The 16,097-nt window shown below is 51.6% G+C and overlaps 1 protein-coding gene, 4 non-coding genes and 1 pseudogene across 5 annotated transcripts; all 6 read right to left on the bottom strand.

Annotated features, from left to right (window-relative positions):
- Window positions 1–556: 556 nt before the first annotated feature.
- Window positions 557–747, bottom strand: LOC120710890. Its single transcript, XR_005690059.1, has one exon. It is a non-coding gene; the product is annotated as a small nucleolar RNA Z112 (small nucleolar RNA).
- A 311-nt stretch (window positions 748–1,058) lies between these two features.
- LOC120710903 lies at window positions 1,059–1,157 on the bottom strand. The gene has a single exon (XR_005690073.1). It is a non-coding gene; the product is annotated as a small nucleolar RNA R30/Z108 (small nucleolar RNA).
- Window positions 1,158–1,223: 66 nt separating this feature from the next.
- LOC120710909 lies at window positions 1,224–1,333 on the bottom strand. The gene has a single exon (XR_005690078.1). It is a non-coding gene; the product is annotated as a small nucleolar RNA Z107/R87 (small nucleolar RNA).
- An 85-nt stretch (window positions 1,334–1,418) lies between these two features.
- LOC120710916 lies at window positions 1,419–1,501 on the bottom strand. The gene has a single exon (XR_005690085.1). It is a non-coding gene; the product is annotated as a small nucleolar RNA snoR20a (small nucleolar RNA).
- A 55-nt stretch (window positions 1,502–1,556) lies between these two features.
- Window positions 1,557–1,652, bottom strand: LOC120710866 (annotated as a pseudogene).
- A 9,847-nt stretch (window positions 1,653–11,499) lies between these two features.
- Window positions 11,500–13,026, bottom strand: LOC120707285 (amino acid transporter AVT1I-like). Its single transcript, XM_039992162.1, has one exon. It carries the CDS (start codon window positions 12,850–12,852, stop codon window positions 11,566–11,568), a length of 1,287 nt encoding a protein of 428 aa, XP_039848096.1. The 5' UTR covers window positions 12,853–13,026; the 3' UTR covers window positions 11,500–11,565.
- Between the last annotated feature and the right edge of the window lie 3,071 nt (window positions 13,027–16,097).

Below are 16,097 nucleotides of genomic sequence, written 5' to 3'. Positions count from 1 at the left end.
ATCATGGCATCACCTTACACAAAATTGTACAGCGGTTTGATTGCCGCCAATATATCAAATTGAACATAATCATATATTATCAATGGGAGACATGAGAAGTATGCTAATACCAGGATATGTCCAGGATATGTCTGAAACACACATTAGTTTAATCTGCGTCAAAAGTTAAATTCATGTCTGAGAATTTTTACCTTAGGCAAGGATACTAACCTTCTTTCATCAGTGAGATTTCCTTGTCAGCTGCATATATGGACAATTGCATTCTTGCTTCTCAGCATGTTCAGAATCTGTCATGTGGATTTTCAGTGTTGACTAATTTGAAGTCCGAACTGTATTTAAAAAGATGGATGATACATGTCAAAGCACCATGCAACAAATCTTGTGCCATTATTTAACTACGGTACAGATAAAGACAAAGCTGTTGACAACACACGCTCTTCGACGCAACTCAGAAAAAACTTGCGCTAGGATAGTTAAATTGTAATATATAGAAAAGTGGAATAATGGTAGGCACAATGCACAAAAGCTACAATAACATAACAGATAGTATCATACAATCCCTCAAGAGAGCCAATTTAAATCACACCACATCTGAATCAAACATCTGCATATGAGAACTCCACCCCAGACCAAACCACAAAGGTTATGGTTTCAGGATGGACACCTGCAGATGAGAGAAGCAGCTGCTGGATAACAGTGTCAAACGGCACTTCCTGTCGGTAGGTCTTGACCTAGCATTACAGAAACAAGGAAAACATATGAGCTAGCATTACAGAAACATATAACTAAAATACCATGATCTAATCTAAATAATGGTTAAGCCTGAGGAAGACCAAGCACTTGTCAAAGTAAATGATATGCAATTGTAGGAATGTTAAATGGCATCTTATAAAATTGCTTACACTGGTTAAAAGAAACTGTGAAAAGAGATTTCAAACAGCAATAACAAACTGAGTCATAGCATCATTTGAAAAGAATTGACTGCTTCACTCATGCCGCAGAAGCCTCAAATCAAACAATTTACTTCAAAACAATAATACATTGGATGTGATATCTAGTTACTCAGTGGCGGCAATAGGTTTATTGGTTCGATTCTGCTAGCAAGCATCCTCAATGTCTTCAGAAGAGGGACCTTGTTTGTCCTTATCACAACAAACCCCTCCATCCAATACAAACAACATAAATCTAATCTGGCAAATAAACTGAATATAAGAGAGATTTCAGATGGCTCAGTTTAGTGGGATAATCGGCATACAGATCAATCTCAATTTTCAAAGATAGACATGTGATTTGGTCTGTTGAGCTTGAATATTTCCAAGTCATCACAGCCATCTGATTCAAATTTCCATCTAACCACAAAAGCAACAATAAAAGTACCAACAAGCAAATGTGCAGCAAAGTACATGCATGATTATTCAACCTCAGATCGTCCTAGTTCATGAAAATATCAACAGATCAGGCAAATATTTACCTATTCTGCAAGCATCAGGTCATCAAAGGCCAAGGTCCACTAAAAGAATAACAATAACATAAAGACAGGAATGAAAGACAAAACAAAACGTGTCAGATTGAAGTATTATCAGCACCATTTTGGAAGGAATCAGATAGGGATAACTGTACGTATTTTACTTGTGTTATCATCATTCACGCATCAAATTAAATCATCGAGCACATGGTGTGCATGGTTCATGAATGAGGCATGCTCGACTGCACATGGAGCTCCGCCGCGGCCGCCGCCCGCCGGGTCCGCAGTATTCACCGAAGCCGGATCCGCCTGTGCCGCGCCCGTCCCACCGCGGATCCGCCACCTACGGCCGCCGCTGCCCACGAACGGGGCCGCCGCCAACTGCACACGGAGCTCCGCCGCGCCCGCCGCCTGCGGCCGCAGCATCCGCCGCTGCCGGATCAGCCTGGGCCGCGCACGTCCCACAGCGGATCCGCCACCTGCGGCCGCCGCCGCCCGCGAATGGGGCCGCCAAGAAGCGGCCACCACCAAGTGCGTCGAGGGAGGGAGGCGCCGGGACGCTGCGGCCAGCCGAAGGCGAGAGGCGGGGCGGAGCTGGAGGCGAGAGACGAAGGGCAGAGGCCGGCGGGCTCTCGAGGCGGCGGCGGCGATGTTGAGGAGGAGGAAGGGAAGAGGAAGAGGGAAAAGGAGAGAGGACTGCAGTATGATTTCGTAAGAGACTGAGGGCTTTTTGAAAAATGACTGGGATTTGCCCGATCTGGACCGTCCGCCTGGCCGATCCGACGGCCGGGAACGGCCGGCGACGTGGCACGCTGACATCGCACCTTTTGGTGCACGAATCGTAGTATAGAGATAACAGTGCAGAGGGTTCCGCATCCACACCATTGAAGCAAGATTACGCGTGAGGTTCCTGCCTGTTCCGGGCCAAGGAAAAATTTCTCGTTGGAAAAAAAATCTGAGAAAATCGATAGGGTAACCGGTTGGATATAAATTCTTGGTAATTTTGAACCCGTATTTACCCTTTACCTTCTAGGCCACATGTTTTTTCATTTCTAAGTATTGTGATGTCTTGTTTTTCATATTAGATTGTTTGGAGATAATCTAAACATAGTGTAGCATTCATTTACAATTACCGAACAACAATCTCAACCTGGGTACACCATATTATATTGCTTTTGGAGATAATTGTAAATGAATGCTACACTATGTTCGACACTATGTTTTCATATTAGCTTTGATGCAGCTCATCAAAGATTTGGTTGGCTCTGTTTATTTGGTCAATCTGGGTATTCAGATCCACATCACTGTCACCAGCAGATGATCCTGAAAAATGCATCCACTAAGTCGTCCATTGCAGAAAGCAAAGTCAAGCTACTAGCCGCATATTAACATGTTAATCCTCAAAACCGCATTACAAATCTCTCATTTCCCCAACCCAACAAACAAATCAAAGAATCATTGTGCACCTGCTTGCTACCAAAACTGTGCACCTATATCTGCCATCAAAATGTGCCCGTAATCTGGTGCAGGGAGGTGCAGGTCCCCACGACGGCGACGCACACTCCGACCACCAGTATGCCGACGATCGCCGCGACCTCGGCGCGGCGGACGCCTCCTCTGGGCACGTAGATCCTGAGGTAGCTCAGGCACGGGAACAGGACGGCCACCGTGACGTTGAGCGAGGACCCGATGAAGGACATGAGGTAGCCGAAGAAGGGCACCGTGCACACCGCCACCACCGTGCTAGCGAGCACGGCGGTGCTTGTCGGTACCTCAGGACTGGGGTACCCCCTCTTGCTATGTCAAGACTCGTGTAGTTATCCGTAACTACGCCCTAAGGAGCTAAGCAGCCGGATCCCTAGGGTCTGGCTCCATCTCACCGGACCAACAGCCCCGGACCCGCTTCCCGCTCGGGACAGGTCCGGTGTCACCACGTGTCCTGGAGAAGAAAACGCTCAGGGCCAAAACGGCCGGGGGCCCCCGGACCCCATATACTATCCGGACCCCTCTTCGGGAGGGAACAGACACCCCGCCTGGGGGGTCCGGAGCCGCCACGTGTCCGCAGACGCAGATACGCGCGCGGCTACCAAGCTTCCTCGGGAAGACTTGGCCACCTACCGCATTCAATGCGGGAGACGTTAAGAGCGCTCTGCCACAGCAGAACCCGAGGAGACTTTCGCCAGGCTGTACTGTTGACCGCGTGTTACCAAGGTACACTGTGCAGCCGCTGGCGCCACTCACACCGCGCACGTCAGTCTGCTACACTAGTTAGACACAACAACTCGGCGACGGAGTATCATAACGCCTACGCGGTAGACCCAACAGTCTACGCCGCAACCTACACTGCCTCAACGGGCGTCTCACAGATGGGACGGGAGAAGACTCCCCTCGGTCAGAGCATCTACAAGGCGATGAAGCGTATCTGGCAAGAGAGGCTGCGCCACTGTAGCTCCATTAGTGCCTATAGTATACATCCATGTTGGACCCACCTGTCGGGGCCCAACACCTGTGTACGCGCCCTCCTTGCTCTATAAAAGGGAGGCGCCCATTAGAGAAAAGGTCAAGCAAAAATAAAGACTTGGCGCCAGAGGATAGACCCATTCATTCCTAGTGCAATATACCACACAGTGGATGTAGGGTATTACGCTCCGGCGGCCTGAACCACTTAAAATCCGTGTGTTCTTGCGTTCTTGCCCGGAAGCTAGATCGGCCTAATAGCTTAGCACTTCCCCGACTACTCCCCCTCGTGGAAAAGGCGGGTGCGTTCCGCCACCCGGCTGTGGGTGGCCCCAAAAGCTCCACGACATTTGGCGCCGTCCGTGGGGACGTGCAAGCATTGGCTAGATCTCCAAGCTTCTAAGGCTGAGCTCATCCTCTGCAACAGTGGCGAGAAGATGAAAAGAGGCATGGCAGCACCTACGCCACATGTCACTTGCGCTGAGGCACCAGCGCCCTCGGTGCGGCGGTGCACAGCAGCGACGCCTACTGTGCGTCGCCACTGCGATGCCTCAGAGCCGGCACGGTGGTGCGCGGGGGCGACACCTATTGCGTGTCGCCCTGCGCCATCTCAGTGTCGGCTCAAGGCTTTCTCTCAAGCAACCGCCAGGGATCCCCGGTGGCGGCGTGATGTTGGCTCAAGGCTTTCTCTCAACACGAAGCCTGGAGCCAACCACTGTCGCCCGGGGGAAGTTGATCGTCGACTCCTTCCTCCCCAGGACCGAGTCTCTCTCGGTGCTGCTACAGGCAGGACTCCGCCACTAGGCGCGGGGGCCCAACGCCAGCACCAAGATCGAGCCGGCAAACGACCGCCCTTCTACACGCTCCGTGCTCATCCAAACGAGCACCCAGCTCGAGATGAGCGGTCATCGGGCCGGCTTCCGACGGCAGACGGCGACAGCTGGCAACGGCAGGGCCACTCCCATTCAAAGCCAAAGAATTTGTTCCTATGCCATCTGAGCGTAGGACAATTCTTGTGCTGGGAGGAGCTTTGCAAGCTCCCGAGGTGATGCTGGATGATGCTGTACAAGCACGTCCAGGGCACCATCGCCCCAACGACTCAGGAGAGCCCCCAAGATGGCAGCTCCACTACGGCCAGCAACATGCACGCCTTACGAGGCGACGACTGTAGGTTATCACTAGATAGGTTTGAGTGTGTTTCTCCTTTGTAATGATTTGGTGCCTACGTGTGGTCCAGAGCGGTAAAGGTCCGCCCTTGTAAACCCGATCTCTGGCTTCATCGCACAAACAGGCGACACCAGCAAGTAGTCCAGAGCGGTAGAGGTCCGCCCTCGTAATCCCGACCTCTGATGTACACCACGAGTCAAGCAATAAAGGAGATTTGCTTTCTCAGTCCTATCTTTACTTTAACCTAATAGCACTTGTTCGTTCAACCTGCGTGTTTCTTTCTCCCGCACGGAGTTTTTTCTTTAGTGGCTAACAATCCAAATTGAGTTGCTAGCTTGTGGTCAGGTTGGGACACCCCTTCTAGCTGGAAGGCAGTTCGGACCCCTAGGGACCTGCTCAGGAGAAGTGGTGCCCGTATCCTGAGGTAGAGAAGTTCTGCGTAGCTTAGCCTGGTAATGTACCCTAAGCCTATGTACTTCGCTGCCCTGTTACGAGTCCCCTAGTATCCGAGTCTGCTATCCGTAGAGGTCCCGGGCTCCTTTCTAGTATAAGGCCTGGTTTCCTACACCTTGCTACAAGACCCGGTGACGTAATTCATGGGATCGTCAGCAACGCTCCAAGTCCACTCCGGTGGCCCGCTCCGGCGGAGACCGCTCGCCATGGTCGCTCCAAGTCCACTCTGGTGGCCCGCTCCGGCAGAGACCGCTCGCCACGGTCGCTCCAAGTACACTCCGGTGGCCCGCCCCGCGCGGAGACCGCTCGCCACGGTCGCTCCAAGTCCACTCCGGTGGCCCGCCCCGGCGGAGACCGCTCGCCACGGTCGTTCCAAGTCCACTCCGGTGGCCCGCTCCGGTGGAGACCGCTCGCCACGGTCGCCTGAAGCCGGGTCCGGGGAAGTAGTGCTTGCTCCTTGGGCAGTTCGAGGTCCGCTTAGCTCGGTTCCGTACCCTAAGCCTGCACCTTCGCCACCCTATGGAGAGCACTCTAGTACTTGAACCTGGCGACAAGTGCTACGGCCTTGAAGGGGTCCGGAGCACCCGCTCTCGACATGGGCACGCCAACGCAATCTGCATTGCGTCATGATAATGGCCCACCTGCGGGTTCGTAACTCTCCCGAGGTGGGCCCGGGGGCCACTGTCGGTACCTCAGGACTGGGGTACCGCCTCTTGCTATGTCAAGACTCGTGTAGTTATCCGTAACTACGCCCTAAGGAGCTGAGCAGCCGGATCCCTGGGGTCCGGCTCCATCTCACCGGACCAACAGCCCCGAACCCGCTTCCCGCTCGGGACAGGTCCGGTGTTACCACGTGTCCTGGAGAAGAAAGCGCTCAGGGCCAAAACGGCCGGGGGCCCCGGACCCCTCTCCGGGAGGGAACAGAAACCCCGCCTGGGGGGTCCGGAGCCGCCACGTGTCCGCAGACGCAGATACGCGCGCGGCTGCCAAGCTTCCTCGGGAAGACTGGCCACCTACCGCATTCAATGCGGGAGACGTTAAGAGCGCTCTGCCATAGCAGAACCCGAGGAGACTTTCGCCAGGCTGTACTGTTGACCGCACGTTACCAAGGTACACTGTGCAGCCGCTGGTGCCACTCACGCCGCGCACGTCAGTCTGCTACACCAGTTAGACACAACAACTCGGCGACGGAGTATCATAACGCCTACGCGGTAGACCCAACAGTCTACGCCGCAACCTACACTGCCTCAACGGGCGTCTCACAGATGGGACAGGAGAAGACTCCCCTCGGTCAGAGCATCTACAAGCCGATGAAGCGTATCTGGCAAGAGAGGCTGCACCACTGTAGCTCCATTAGTGCCTATAGTATACATCCATGTTGGACCCACCTGTCGGGGCCCAACACCTGTGTACGCGCCCTCCTTGCTCTATAAAAGGGAGGTGCCCGTTAGAGAAAAGGTCAAGCAAAAAGAAAGACTTGGCGCCAGAAGATAGACCAATTCATTCCTAGTGCAATACACCACACAGTGGATGTAGGGTATTACGCTCCGGCGGCCCGAACCACTTAAAATCCGTGTGTTCTTGCGTTCTTGCCCGGAAGCTAGATCGGCCTAATAGCTTAGCACTTCCCCGACTACTCCCCCTCGGGGAAAAGGCAGGTGCGTTCCGCCACCCGGCTGTGGGTGCCCCCAAAAGCTCCACGACAAATCTGCATTGCGATTCATGAGCGAATCAAGAACATCGATCGGTGGGCGCGTACCTGAGATCACGTTGCTGAGGTTGAGGCAGCTCCGGGAGAAGGAGGCGCCCTTGTCGCGACGGAGGAGGTGCTGCGCCTCCATGCTCGCGGCATCCTCGCCGCCGTCCTTGCCCGGAGCGAGGAGGGGCTCGTCGAGAGGGCTCCCCTGCCCTGCCATTGTTGCCGGCGTGCACGCCTTGCTGGAGACGGCAAGATCAGGTTCCCATAGGGCAGATAGAATTTTTCCTTCGTATCTAGAAGAACACAGCAACAGATTGAAGAGGAGAGTCCGGCCGGCTTGGAGGTTGCCCCCTGTAGATTTTGCACGCAGGGCCACCGTTTAAGCACTAACGCGCATGTGTAAAATCAGTCGTAATCCCGTTTAATAAGCGGAGGTGGGTACCATCGGCTGTAAGTAGTTTTTAATTTAGCTTCACCACGTTTTATCCCTTCAATTAGCCCTTAATCCAGAACACCTTGCTAGCAGGTGTTTCTTTTCTTTTGAGAATTTTTGCTAGCAAGATTTGTGAACTTGAAATAGAAAGTCGTAATGAGTGGTGGAAATTTGTCGGTCACCATGAAAAATGCCATCCAGTAGCAGTGTTCTCCAATCTCTAAATAGAGAATCGAAATTGAAGATGTATAAATTTGGACCATTCTGTATATCTCCTTGTCAATTGATTAAGATTTGGTTTTCCTTGAGTCACCCTATCATAGTCATTGGATCTAAATCCAACTGTCCAGATTTACCTTCTCTCTTATCTTTTTCTCACCTCCCACATCCGCTCATCTTCCTCGCAAATCGTCTTCTTTGCACCTTCTACGCGACCCTCCGCTGCCTCCGCCTCCCTCTCAACTCCGGCGGCATCCCTCTTCCACGGTCCAACACTAACCCATTTAGCTGAGACGCCCCCGCCGCATTCACCCCCCCCGCCCCCCCCCTCACCCAGATCCTCGACCGCCCGGCTTCAGCGGCGCCCTCACCGCCTCCGCTCAACTATCGTCTCTCCTGCCTCCACTGCCGGCCGGTGAGCCGCCTGAAGCTCCCTCTACAAGGCACCGAGGGTTGCCCCAAACCCCCCATAACCTATCCTTAAACCATCATCTTCATTCAATTTTTAGTATACATCTTGGTTATTGATGGATAAGTAAGATTTCAATCGATTGATGAGTAAATATGATATTATAAATCATAATAAGCTTTACTGCTCCCATTTTTTATTCTCCAGAGTTGATCAATCACCCCTCCAATCCGAGCACTCACTTTGAAAATTGTTGTGCATCTTTGTGGACATTTCCCTTCTAATGAAACGAGTCAGGTTAGCGTGTACTGTTGGAAAATTCTCCACATGATAGGGGCAAATGAGGAGAGTAAATGTTCATTGTAAGCAGCCCCACATGTAAGGGAGATATATCCTAAGATGTGGACCAACCTTGAGTACATTTAGCACATAGTGAAGGACCGGACAGGCGACCATAAAATTTCTCTGAGAGAACAAGGACTATGTCCCGAATTCAACCCGACACACCTTTCTTCTAACTGCCAAGGTGACATAAGACAACTCGTGGTTAGAAAAAAAACTCGACGCAAAACGGAAGCACGCGAAAAGCTATCTACTTGCACAACACAAAGCGGAAGCACAGAATAATCAGAGCACCGAAAAAGCTTTTCCAAACTGATTCGTAAAAGAGCTTTTTTCAAAGAGCATGCAATGATTTAACAATAATTAGCAAAGCTCAAAACAGGTGGAAGCAAAGCTTGACTAAATAGCTAATTAAGAGTCTCACCAAAATGATTAGAACTAATCGCTACAAAAGAGTTCTCTTAATTGAACATGCAAAGACTAACAGAGATTATCCAGCACAAAAAGCTAAAACAAGCAAGGACTAACGGAATAAGCAAGATCAAGTACTAAATAACACAAGCTAATTAACTAGACCAATCAGAGAGCATGAATTAAATAGCTTGAGCAAAAACAATGCAAACCTAGCCTTGATTTCCTTTTGTCCTCGTGCTGCTTGAACTGTGAGCATGCGTCTGACTTCTGTGCCTGCCGCCAGGGAGCGACCGGCCTGCTGCCGTGGCCTGCCGGCCTGCTAGCGCACTCATTGGGCTGCCTGCTGCCGCAGGCCTTGGGCTGCCTGCCCCGTGCAGCCTCTCGTGCTGTGCGCTGCGTGCTGTGCCGAGCAGGGTTTTTTATCCCGACCGGTTAACCCAAACCGCCGGCCACCGGTTCCGGTTTACCGGACCGGTTGGACCGGTAACCAGTGGAAACCGGTTGAATTCAAATCCAAATTCAAATAAATTCAAAAACTCCCGTGCAACCGGTTCCGACCGGTTTACCGGCCGGTTTGACCGGTTTACCGGCCGGTTTTACCGGTTTACCGGTCGGTTTGATCGGTTTGAATTCGAATCCAAATTCAAAAGCTCCCGTGCAACCGGTTTACCGGCCGGTTTGACCGGTTTACCGACCGGTTTTACCGGTTTACCGGCCGGTTTTACCGGTTTGCCTGGTGGGCCTTAATGGGCCGGCCCATTTTTTCTTTTTCTTTTTTGATTTAACTTCAACTCCCCGCAAACTATACTAAATGAACGAATTTTTGAGAAAATTTGACACCATTAGATTCGTTGCACCTTGAAGTATTTTTAGGAATTTTTTGAGATTTTTCCATTTTTTGGAATTCAAATTTAAAATTTGAATTTGGGCCGGTTTCTAACCGGCCGGAACCGGAACCGGTCCGGGCCGGTAAGACCGGTAACCGCGGTAACCGGACCGGTTCCGACCGGTTTTTTTAACCCTGGTGCCGAGCGCTCCGCGTCCCTCGAGCCGGCCCCGCATGTACAAATTTATCCATCTTTTTACTGGAGCTCCGAACAGACACGCCACCTTCACGACTTCGCTTCGTCTCGACACAAGCTTCGCGATGACGTCACGTGCCCTCCGCCCAAACCGGTCAAACCTGTCTCCTCCGGTTTTGAGGTCAAACCGGTCAAATCCTCTCGCACACTACCGCACGACGTAACTGACTCCCCAGTTTTGAGGTCAAACCGGTCAAACCGCCGATGTCGAAGCGTGTCCGACATCCCGCCGAGTCTTGACGCCTTCGAGTCGTCCGCGCGCGCCTGCCGCACGGGCCGCCTACTTGGCTCGCCATCGTCCTCGCCGACTTGGCCGACATCGTCTTCATCACCATGTACTCTTGCTCTTCCGTGCACCGTGGGGACCATCCATGGCTCCGCACGGCCTCCTCGGGTCTCTCAGTTCAGGCCTACTCGTATTCACTCTTCACCTTCTTGGTCCCTCGGCATGAACCTTTCGCTTCTCCAAGCCTACTTGCGTCTATCCTTCACCACAGTCCTTTAGCATGATTCTTTCGCCTGACCTTCACCACGCGCCATCGACCGCCATGCCGCATTCTACACCTGTACATCACTAGCCAAGAGATACATCAAATCCACACGATATTGTCAATCACTCATCATCCAAAGGTGACCATCATTGGTCCTCACATAGTGTGCTGGCTTACAAGAGAATAAAGAAGCCTATGGAGGGAGAGAGAGATATTTCAGAACAGAGCCTCCAAAAGGAGAAGAGAAGAGAGGGAAGAAGGAGATTGGAGAGGAGATCTTGCAAGGGAGTAAGAGGGAATCGTCCTCAAGGTTGTGAAGCTTCAGATCCACGTCCTTGTGCCTCCAATCAGCTATTCCACCATCCTTGGTTAGATCCTTCTATATTCGAGTTTGCAGCCCTAAATTTTATTGTTGTCCAAGACAATGAAATCTTGATGTATGTGAGCCTCTAGTGTTATCTAGAGAGGATAATGTTATAATCCCACAAGCATATAGTGAAAGAAGATTTGGCTGATTTGGTCCCGTAATTTTTCCTCTGATTTAGGGGTTTTCCACTTTAAATTTTGGTGTCTCTGATGCTACTGCGATTTTCTCTACAATATGCGTGATGCATATGTTGCCCTGTGTGAATAGGTTGATATCTTGGGCTGATTTCCGCTGCCACTGACCTGCTGCGTTAGTGTGGTTTTCCCAACATGTACAACTATACACCCTATGTTTGGGTAGAGGCAGTTTACGGTTCTGCGTTGCTTGTGCAGCCAAATACGAGCCCGTATCATGAGCATAACCTGAACAGCGCAGTGTACTATTAGTATGGAGCAGAACTGAATAACCAATACAATCTCAGCCAATGTAATTACAAGTTGCCAAAAATATTAGATTTCAAGTCAGCACATATACTCTGTTTTGTCAGTTGTACAACAGGAAATCATCTTAGAAAGTGCCTATAATTTGCCGCACGGAAGTGTAGGTGCCGGTGACGGCTACGAACACTCCGATGATCAGGATGCCGGTGATCGCCGCGATCTCGATGCGGCGAATCCCCTTGGCCTTGTAGATCTTAAGGAAGCAGAGGCTGGGGAATATGACTGTCGCCATGACGCTGAGGAACGATCCGATGAACGACATGAGGTAGCCGAAGAACGGCACCGTCGAGGCCACCACCGCCGTGCTGACAACCACCACGGTGCTGATGGCCACCCTCGCCGGCCCGCTGCCGCACGGCACCGAGAACTTTTCCTCGATCGCCGCCGTTATTGGTGCCGCCAGCAGCGCGTACTTGGCCAGCGGGTTGATCAGCGTCATCAGGATGGCGACCTTGGTGTAGAGCTTTCCCGAGGGCAGGTTCAGCGTGACCTGCGACTGCACGTCGTCGCCGTAGATCATGTAGCCCAGCATCGCTGTGAGTCCGTAGTTGACGCTGCAGAGCACGGAGGAGATGAGCAGCACCTTGGAGAAGTGCTTGTTGTTCCTCATGGAGGAGTAGATCGTCGGGAAGACGGCGTGGCCGGTGAAGCAGACGAAGTAGAGGCCCAGCGAGGTCGGCAGGCCGCTCAGGTTGAGGACGCTGGTGCTGTTCCGGTGGAACCCGGTTCCGGCGAGGCCGGCCCAGACCAGCGACACCGTGAGGACCGCCGACGAGACGAGCCCGACCGCCGACACGTAGGCGAGCACGCCGAGGTTCTTGAGCCATGTGGTGGGCAGCACGACGGAGGCGGCGAGCGCGATGAACAGCTGCTTCCCTTGCAGCCGGTAGCCGAGGAGGTCCACGGTGGCGCCGGAGAAGAGCTTGTCGAGGTTGTCGCCCTCGAGGACGAGGAAGCTGATGGCGACGAGGTAGAGCTCGACGTACATGAAGGCGGCGACGGCCCTCCGGCCGGCGGACCCGAAGGCGAAGGCGCCGATGTCGGGGTAGCTGGCGACGGCGGCGGGGTCGGCGCGCATGCAGCGCTCGATGAGCGTGCCGGTGTAGTAGCAGATGGCGCCGACGAGGGCGAAGAGCGCGAGGCTGAGCCACCCGCCCTGCGCCACCGCGTACGGCATGGAGAGGACGCCGATCCCGGACACGGCGTTGGTGAGGTTGAGGCACGTCCGGGAGAAGGACGCGCCGCCGTAGGACGGGAGCTGCGCCGCCTCGAGGTCCTCGCCTTTTCCGGGCAGGAGCGGCTCGGTGAGCGTGCTCACTGGCAGCACCGCGGCGCGAGCGTTCTTGTCCTCCATTGCTGATCGATCCGCTGGGTAGAGAGCGATGGACAGTGGAGACGGGAGAGGATGGGATGAATCTGTCAGAGCAGGGTCGTTTGTGGAGCAGCCAGATGGAGGTCTAGCTAGGTCCCGATGATGATCGAATTTATCGAGGATCTCAAGGCTAGTTTGATGGAAGAAGCACCGAGTGTTCAGCTATATATTGAGCGCAAAAGCTAGCGTGCGTGTGGTGAATGAAACGAAGCTTCCGACGACGCCTGTAGTGATTGGCTGCGTTGCTATCGCAGTCTCGCAGTCGCAGACTCCTGCCCACGGTGCTGCATTGGGCCACGTGTCCAAGGTGAGAAACGTTACTAGCACATGCACCTGCATGTAAATCCAAACGGACAAAGGCAGCCCACCTGCTCCTTCACGTTTCACTCACAGTTCACGTGTCGAGTGAGAAGAAATATGTATAATCCAAATTCAAAACTAAAATAAAATATTCGGAAGCAAAATAAAATGTTAAAAAACAAAGTATAATTTCTGAATACAAACGGACAATATTGTTTCGAATAAGAAAAAATCTTCTAAGAACAAACTAAAATGTTTCATAATGAGATATAAAGAACAAAAAATGTTTAAAAACATTATCTAAACGTAGTTAATCTTGATCAAGTTTTGAAGATTCTCCATGTGAGGAACATGAATATGTAATTGGAATTTTATTTTAACGTACACTTATTTTGCAACCTGTATTTTTGTTTATATGCAAATATATATGTGGAACAAAATTTGAAGTCAGCTAGTCTCAATGTGTGTTTCATGGCATTGAATTCTATGTCACATCATCAATTCTGCTAATAAAACGAGAAGAAAAGAAGGAAATTTCATGGGATGAAATAGTAGTTTCGACCCATGAACTTACCCGATATATAGTTACCTAAATCTCAGCTAGGTACATAGCTAAACAGATGACAATCGCGCTTAGAAATCAAACACGATGTGGATAGGTTTAAGCAAATCAACAATAGTGAAGTTCCATAGTCAAATAGGATGGCCATCGCATAACCAGATTCACATGGCATCAATTTGACTAGTCCGGGACACACAAAAGCTAAAAAGTGGAAGAAACAAACTTTGGTCTGCAATACAACTTAAACCTGATGAACAATAGAAGGCTGCCACATGAGCAGCAATTACACTGATTCTGGAATTCGTTGATGAGCGAATCAACGATTTATTTAGCCATCACTAGCTGACGAACCGTAGACACCAACAATACTAGGGAAAAACCCCCCGATTGAAACATCTTCAACTACTATAAAAATTGGAGATGATTGTACACTTAACGCAGATGAAAGCAACATTACATACTGGAACAAACAAGTCATCTCAATCATGAGCTTACCTTGGAGCATGACACCAGCAAGGAACAAAGCAAGCATCATAGGTGCCGCTCGACAAAAATAAATTTCCCCGGCTGACCGTGGCCACGGGAGGCTGGCAGACTCGGCCTCGAGAGCTGAACCGAATCATTGGTGGCTCACACTCTTGATAGACACGCGCGGCCCCAACAGTAGCTGACGATCGAGAGCCCCGTCATCGGCGGAGAACGACGCGACCGGCCACGTACGGCGACGCGGGAGCAGCTCCGGCCCGGCCGCCCGCCGGGACACTCGAAGCGGCAAATATGATTCGCGTGCTCGTTCCTTAAATAAAAAATGAAGATTCGCGTGCTCCTTCCTTTAAAAATAAAGATTCGACTGCTCGTGTCCCTGTCGCCGGGTTGTCGTACGTTCGGGAACTAGTACGACATCTTATGCGCAAAAAAATGTGATAGCGAGCGAGACAACTGCTCACTGCTCCCACCATCAGTATCCGATGTTTAATAAGAATAGGAATCGAATTAGCTGCTGATTGACTGACAAGGAATCATTAAAAGAAATGAAAGGGTGGTGCTTGTTAAACAAAGCAGCGTCGAGCGGCGAGCCGAGCTCGCGGCGTGTCGGGTGCGCCCCCCGCCGACTCATGCATTTTTTAATCTTTTTTTATTCCCCCCAGGGCCCAGGGCTCATGCTTGCGACCGTGACGCGCTGACGTGCACGCGCGCGGAGTCGGGCGGCGTGCGTGGCCGCTGTGGAAAACGTGGGGTTACTGTGTGCCGAAATTTAAATTTAGTGATAGGTATATTTAAATTCAGTGATAGGCACACCTGATGACTAGGCATATTTTAAATGCGAAATGTTTGTAATTATGGAATGCTTAGAGCATGTTCTAGAAACTCATTTTATTCTAAGAAAGGAAAAATAACTTGCATCATGGTCACCTAGTTTCCAGCCGAATAGAAAAATATTATATGATACTTGAGAAAGTTTTTTTATTACAAAGGTGAGGGGAAATGCACCCGATGCTGAAATTACGGTTGACCGTAAGTTGCAAAAGTTAAGGTCCATTCCACTCACCCTCTCTCCTCTCTCTTTCCCATTCCTTTCTTCCTCCCTCTTCTCTTTCCCTCTCTCTTCCCTCTCCTCCCAGATCCCATTGGGCCCGATTGGTTGCGTCTGGGCGAGAGGAGCTCCATGAGGTAACCGTTGCCGGTTGCTCTGAACTCGAGGCTCCCGAACCAGATCACGTATCCTGCTGGGAGCGGTTCCGAGATGCCCATGGGGAATGGGTTGGATCTGCTCGCCATCCCTGGAGATCAAATGGGAACAAAAGAGAAAATGTCACGCAGTACCCCTACCTGGCGCGCCAACTGTCGGCGTCCTGACCTGGCGGTCCGGACCCAACTAGTGATGATGCCGCGTGTTCCCTCGTCCCAGATGTTGATGCAAGAGGCAACACAGTAACACACGAGTTTACCCTGGTTCCGGCCGCGGGGCCGTACGTCCAGCAAGAGGGTGTGCGAGGGCACTGTATTATCTTGCACCGGAGGTGCCTGTAGTAGGGGGTACAGGCGAGGCGAGAGAGGGAGGAAAGCTCCCAAGTCTCTGCTAGAGGAGAAGTTGATTGAGGCGAGTGCCAATATTTGGTGCTCAGTGGTGCTGAGTGTTGCGTTCTATCGAATGGGTCTGATCGCACGACCCCCTTAAAGGAAGCCCGCCTCCTCCTTTTATAGACATAAGGAGGGACGGTGTACATGCGCAGGGGATCGTGAAAGTCGTCGTCTCTCCCCCGAATCGCGGGGGTGCAGTGGTTGAGCACTGTGGGAAGTACACTGTGGGGCATGTCGTCGGGCGTGACAGTCGTCCTGGATATCATTCTTGGTCTTGCGGAGA

Source organism: Panicum virgatum, chromosome 5K (genome assembly GCF_016808335.1).
Source record: "Panicum virgatum strain AP13 chromosome 5K, P.virgatum_v5, whole genome shotgun sequence".
Lineage (NCBI taxonomy): Eukaryota > Viridiplantae > Streptophyta > Magnoliopsida > Poales > Poaceae > Panicum > Panicum virgatum.
Note: the sequence above shows the minus strand (reverse complement) of the source record. Positions and strands in the feature narration are given on the sequence as shown.

Excerpts from the sequence above, each read along its gene's own strand:
- LOC120707285 (XM_039992162.1), bottom strand. The coding sequence starts at position 12,852 with ATGGAGGACAAGAACGCTCGCGCCGCGGTGCTGCCAGTGAGCACGCTC.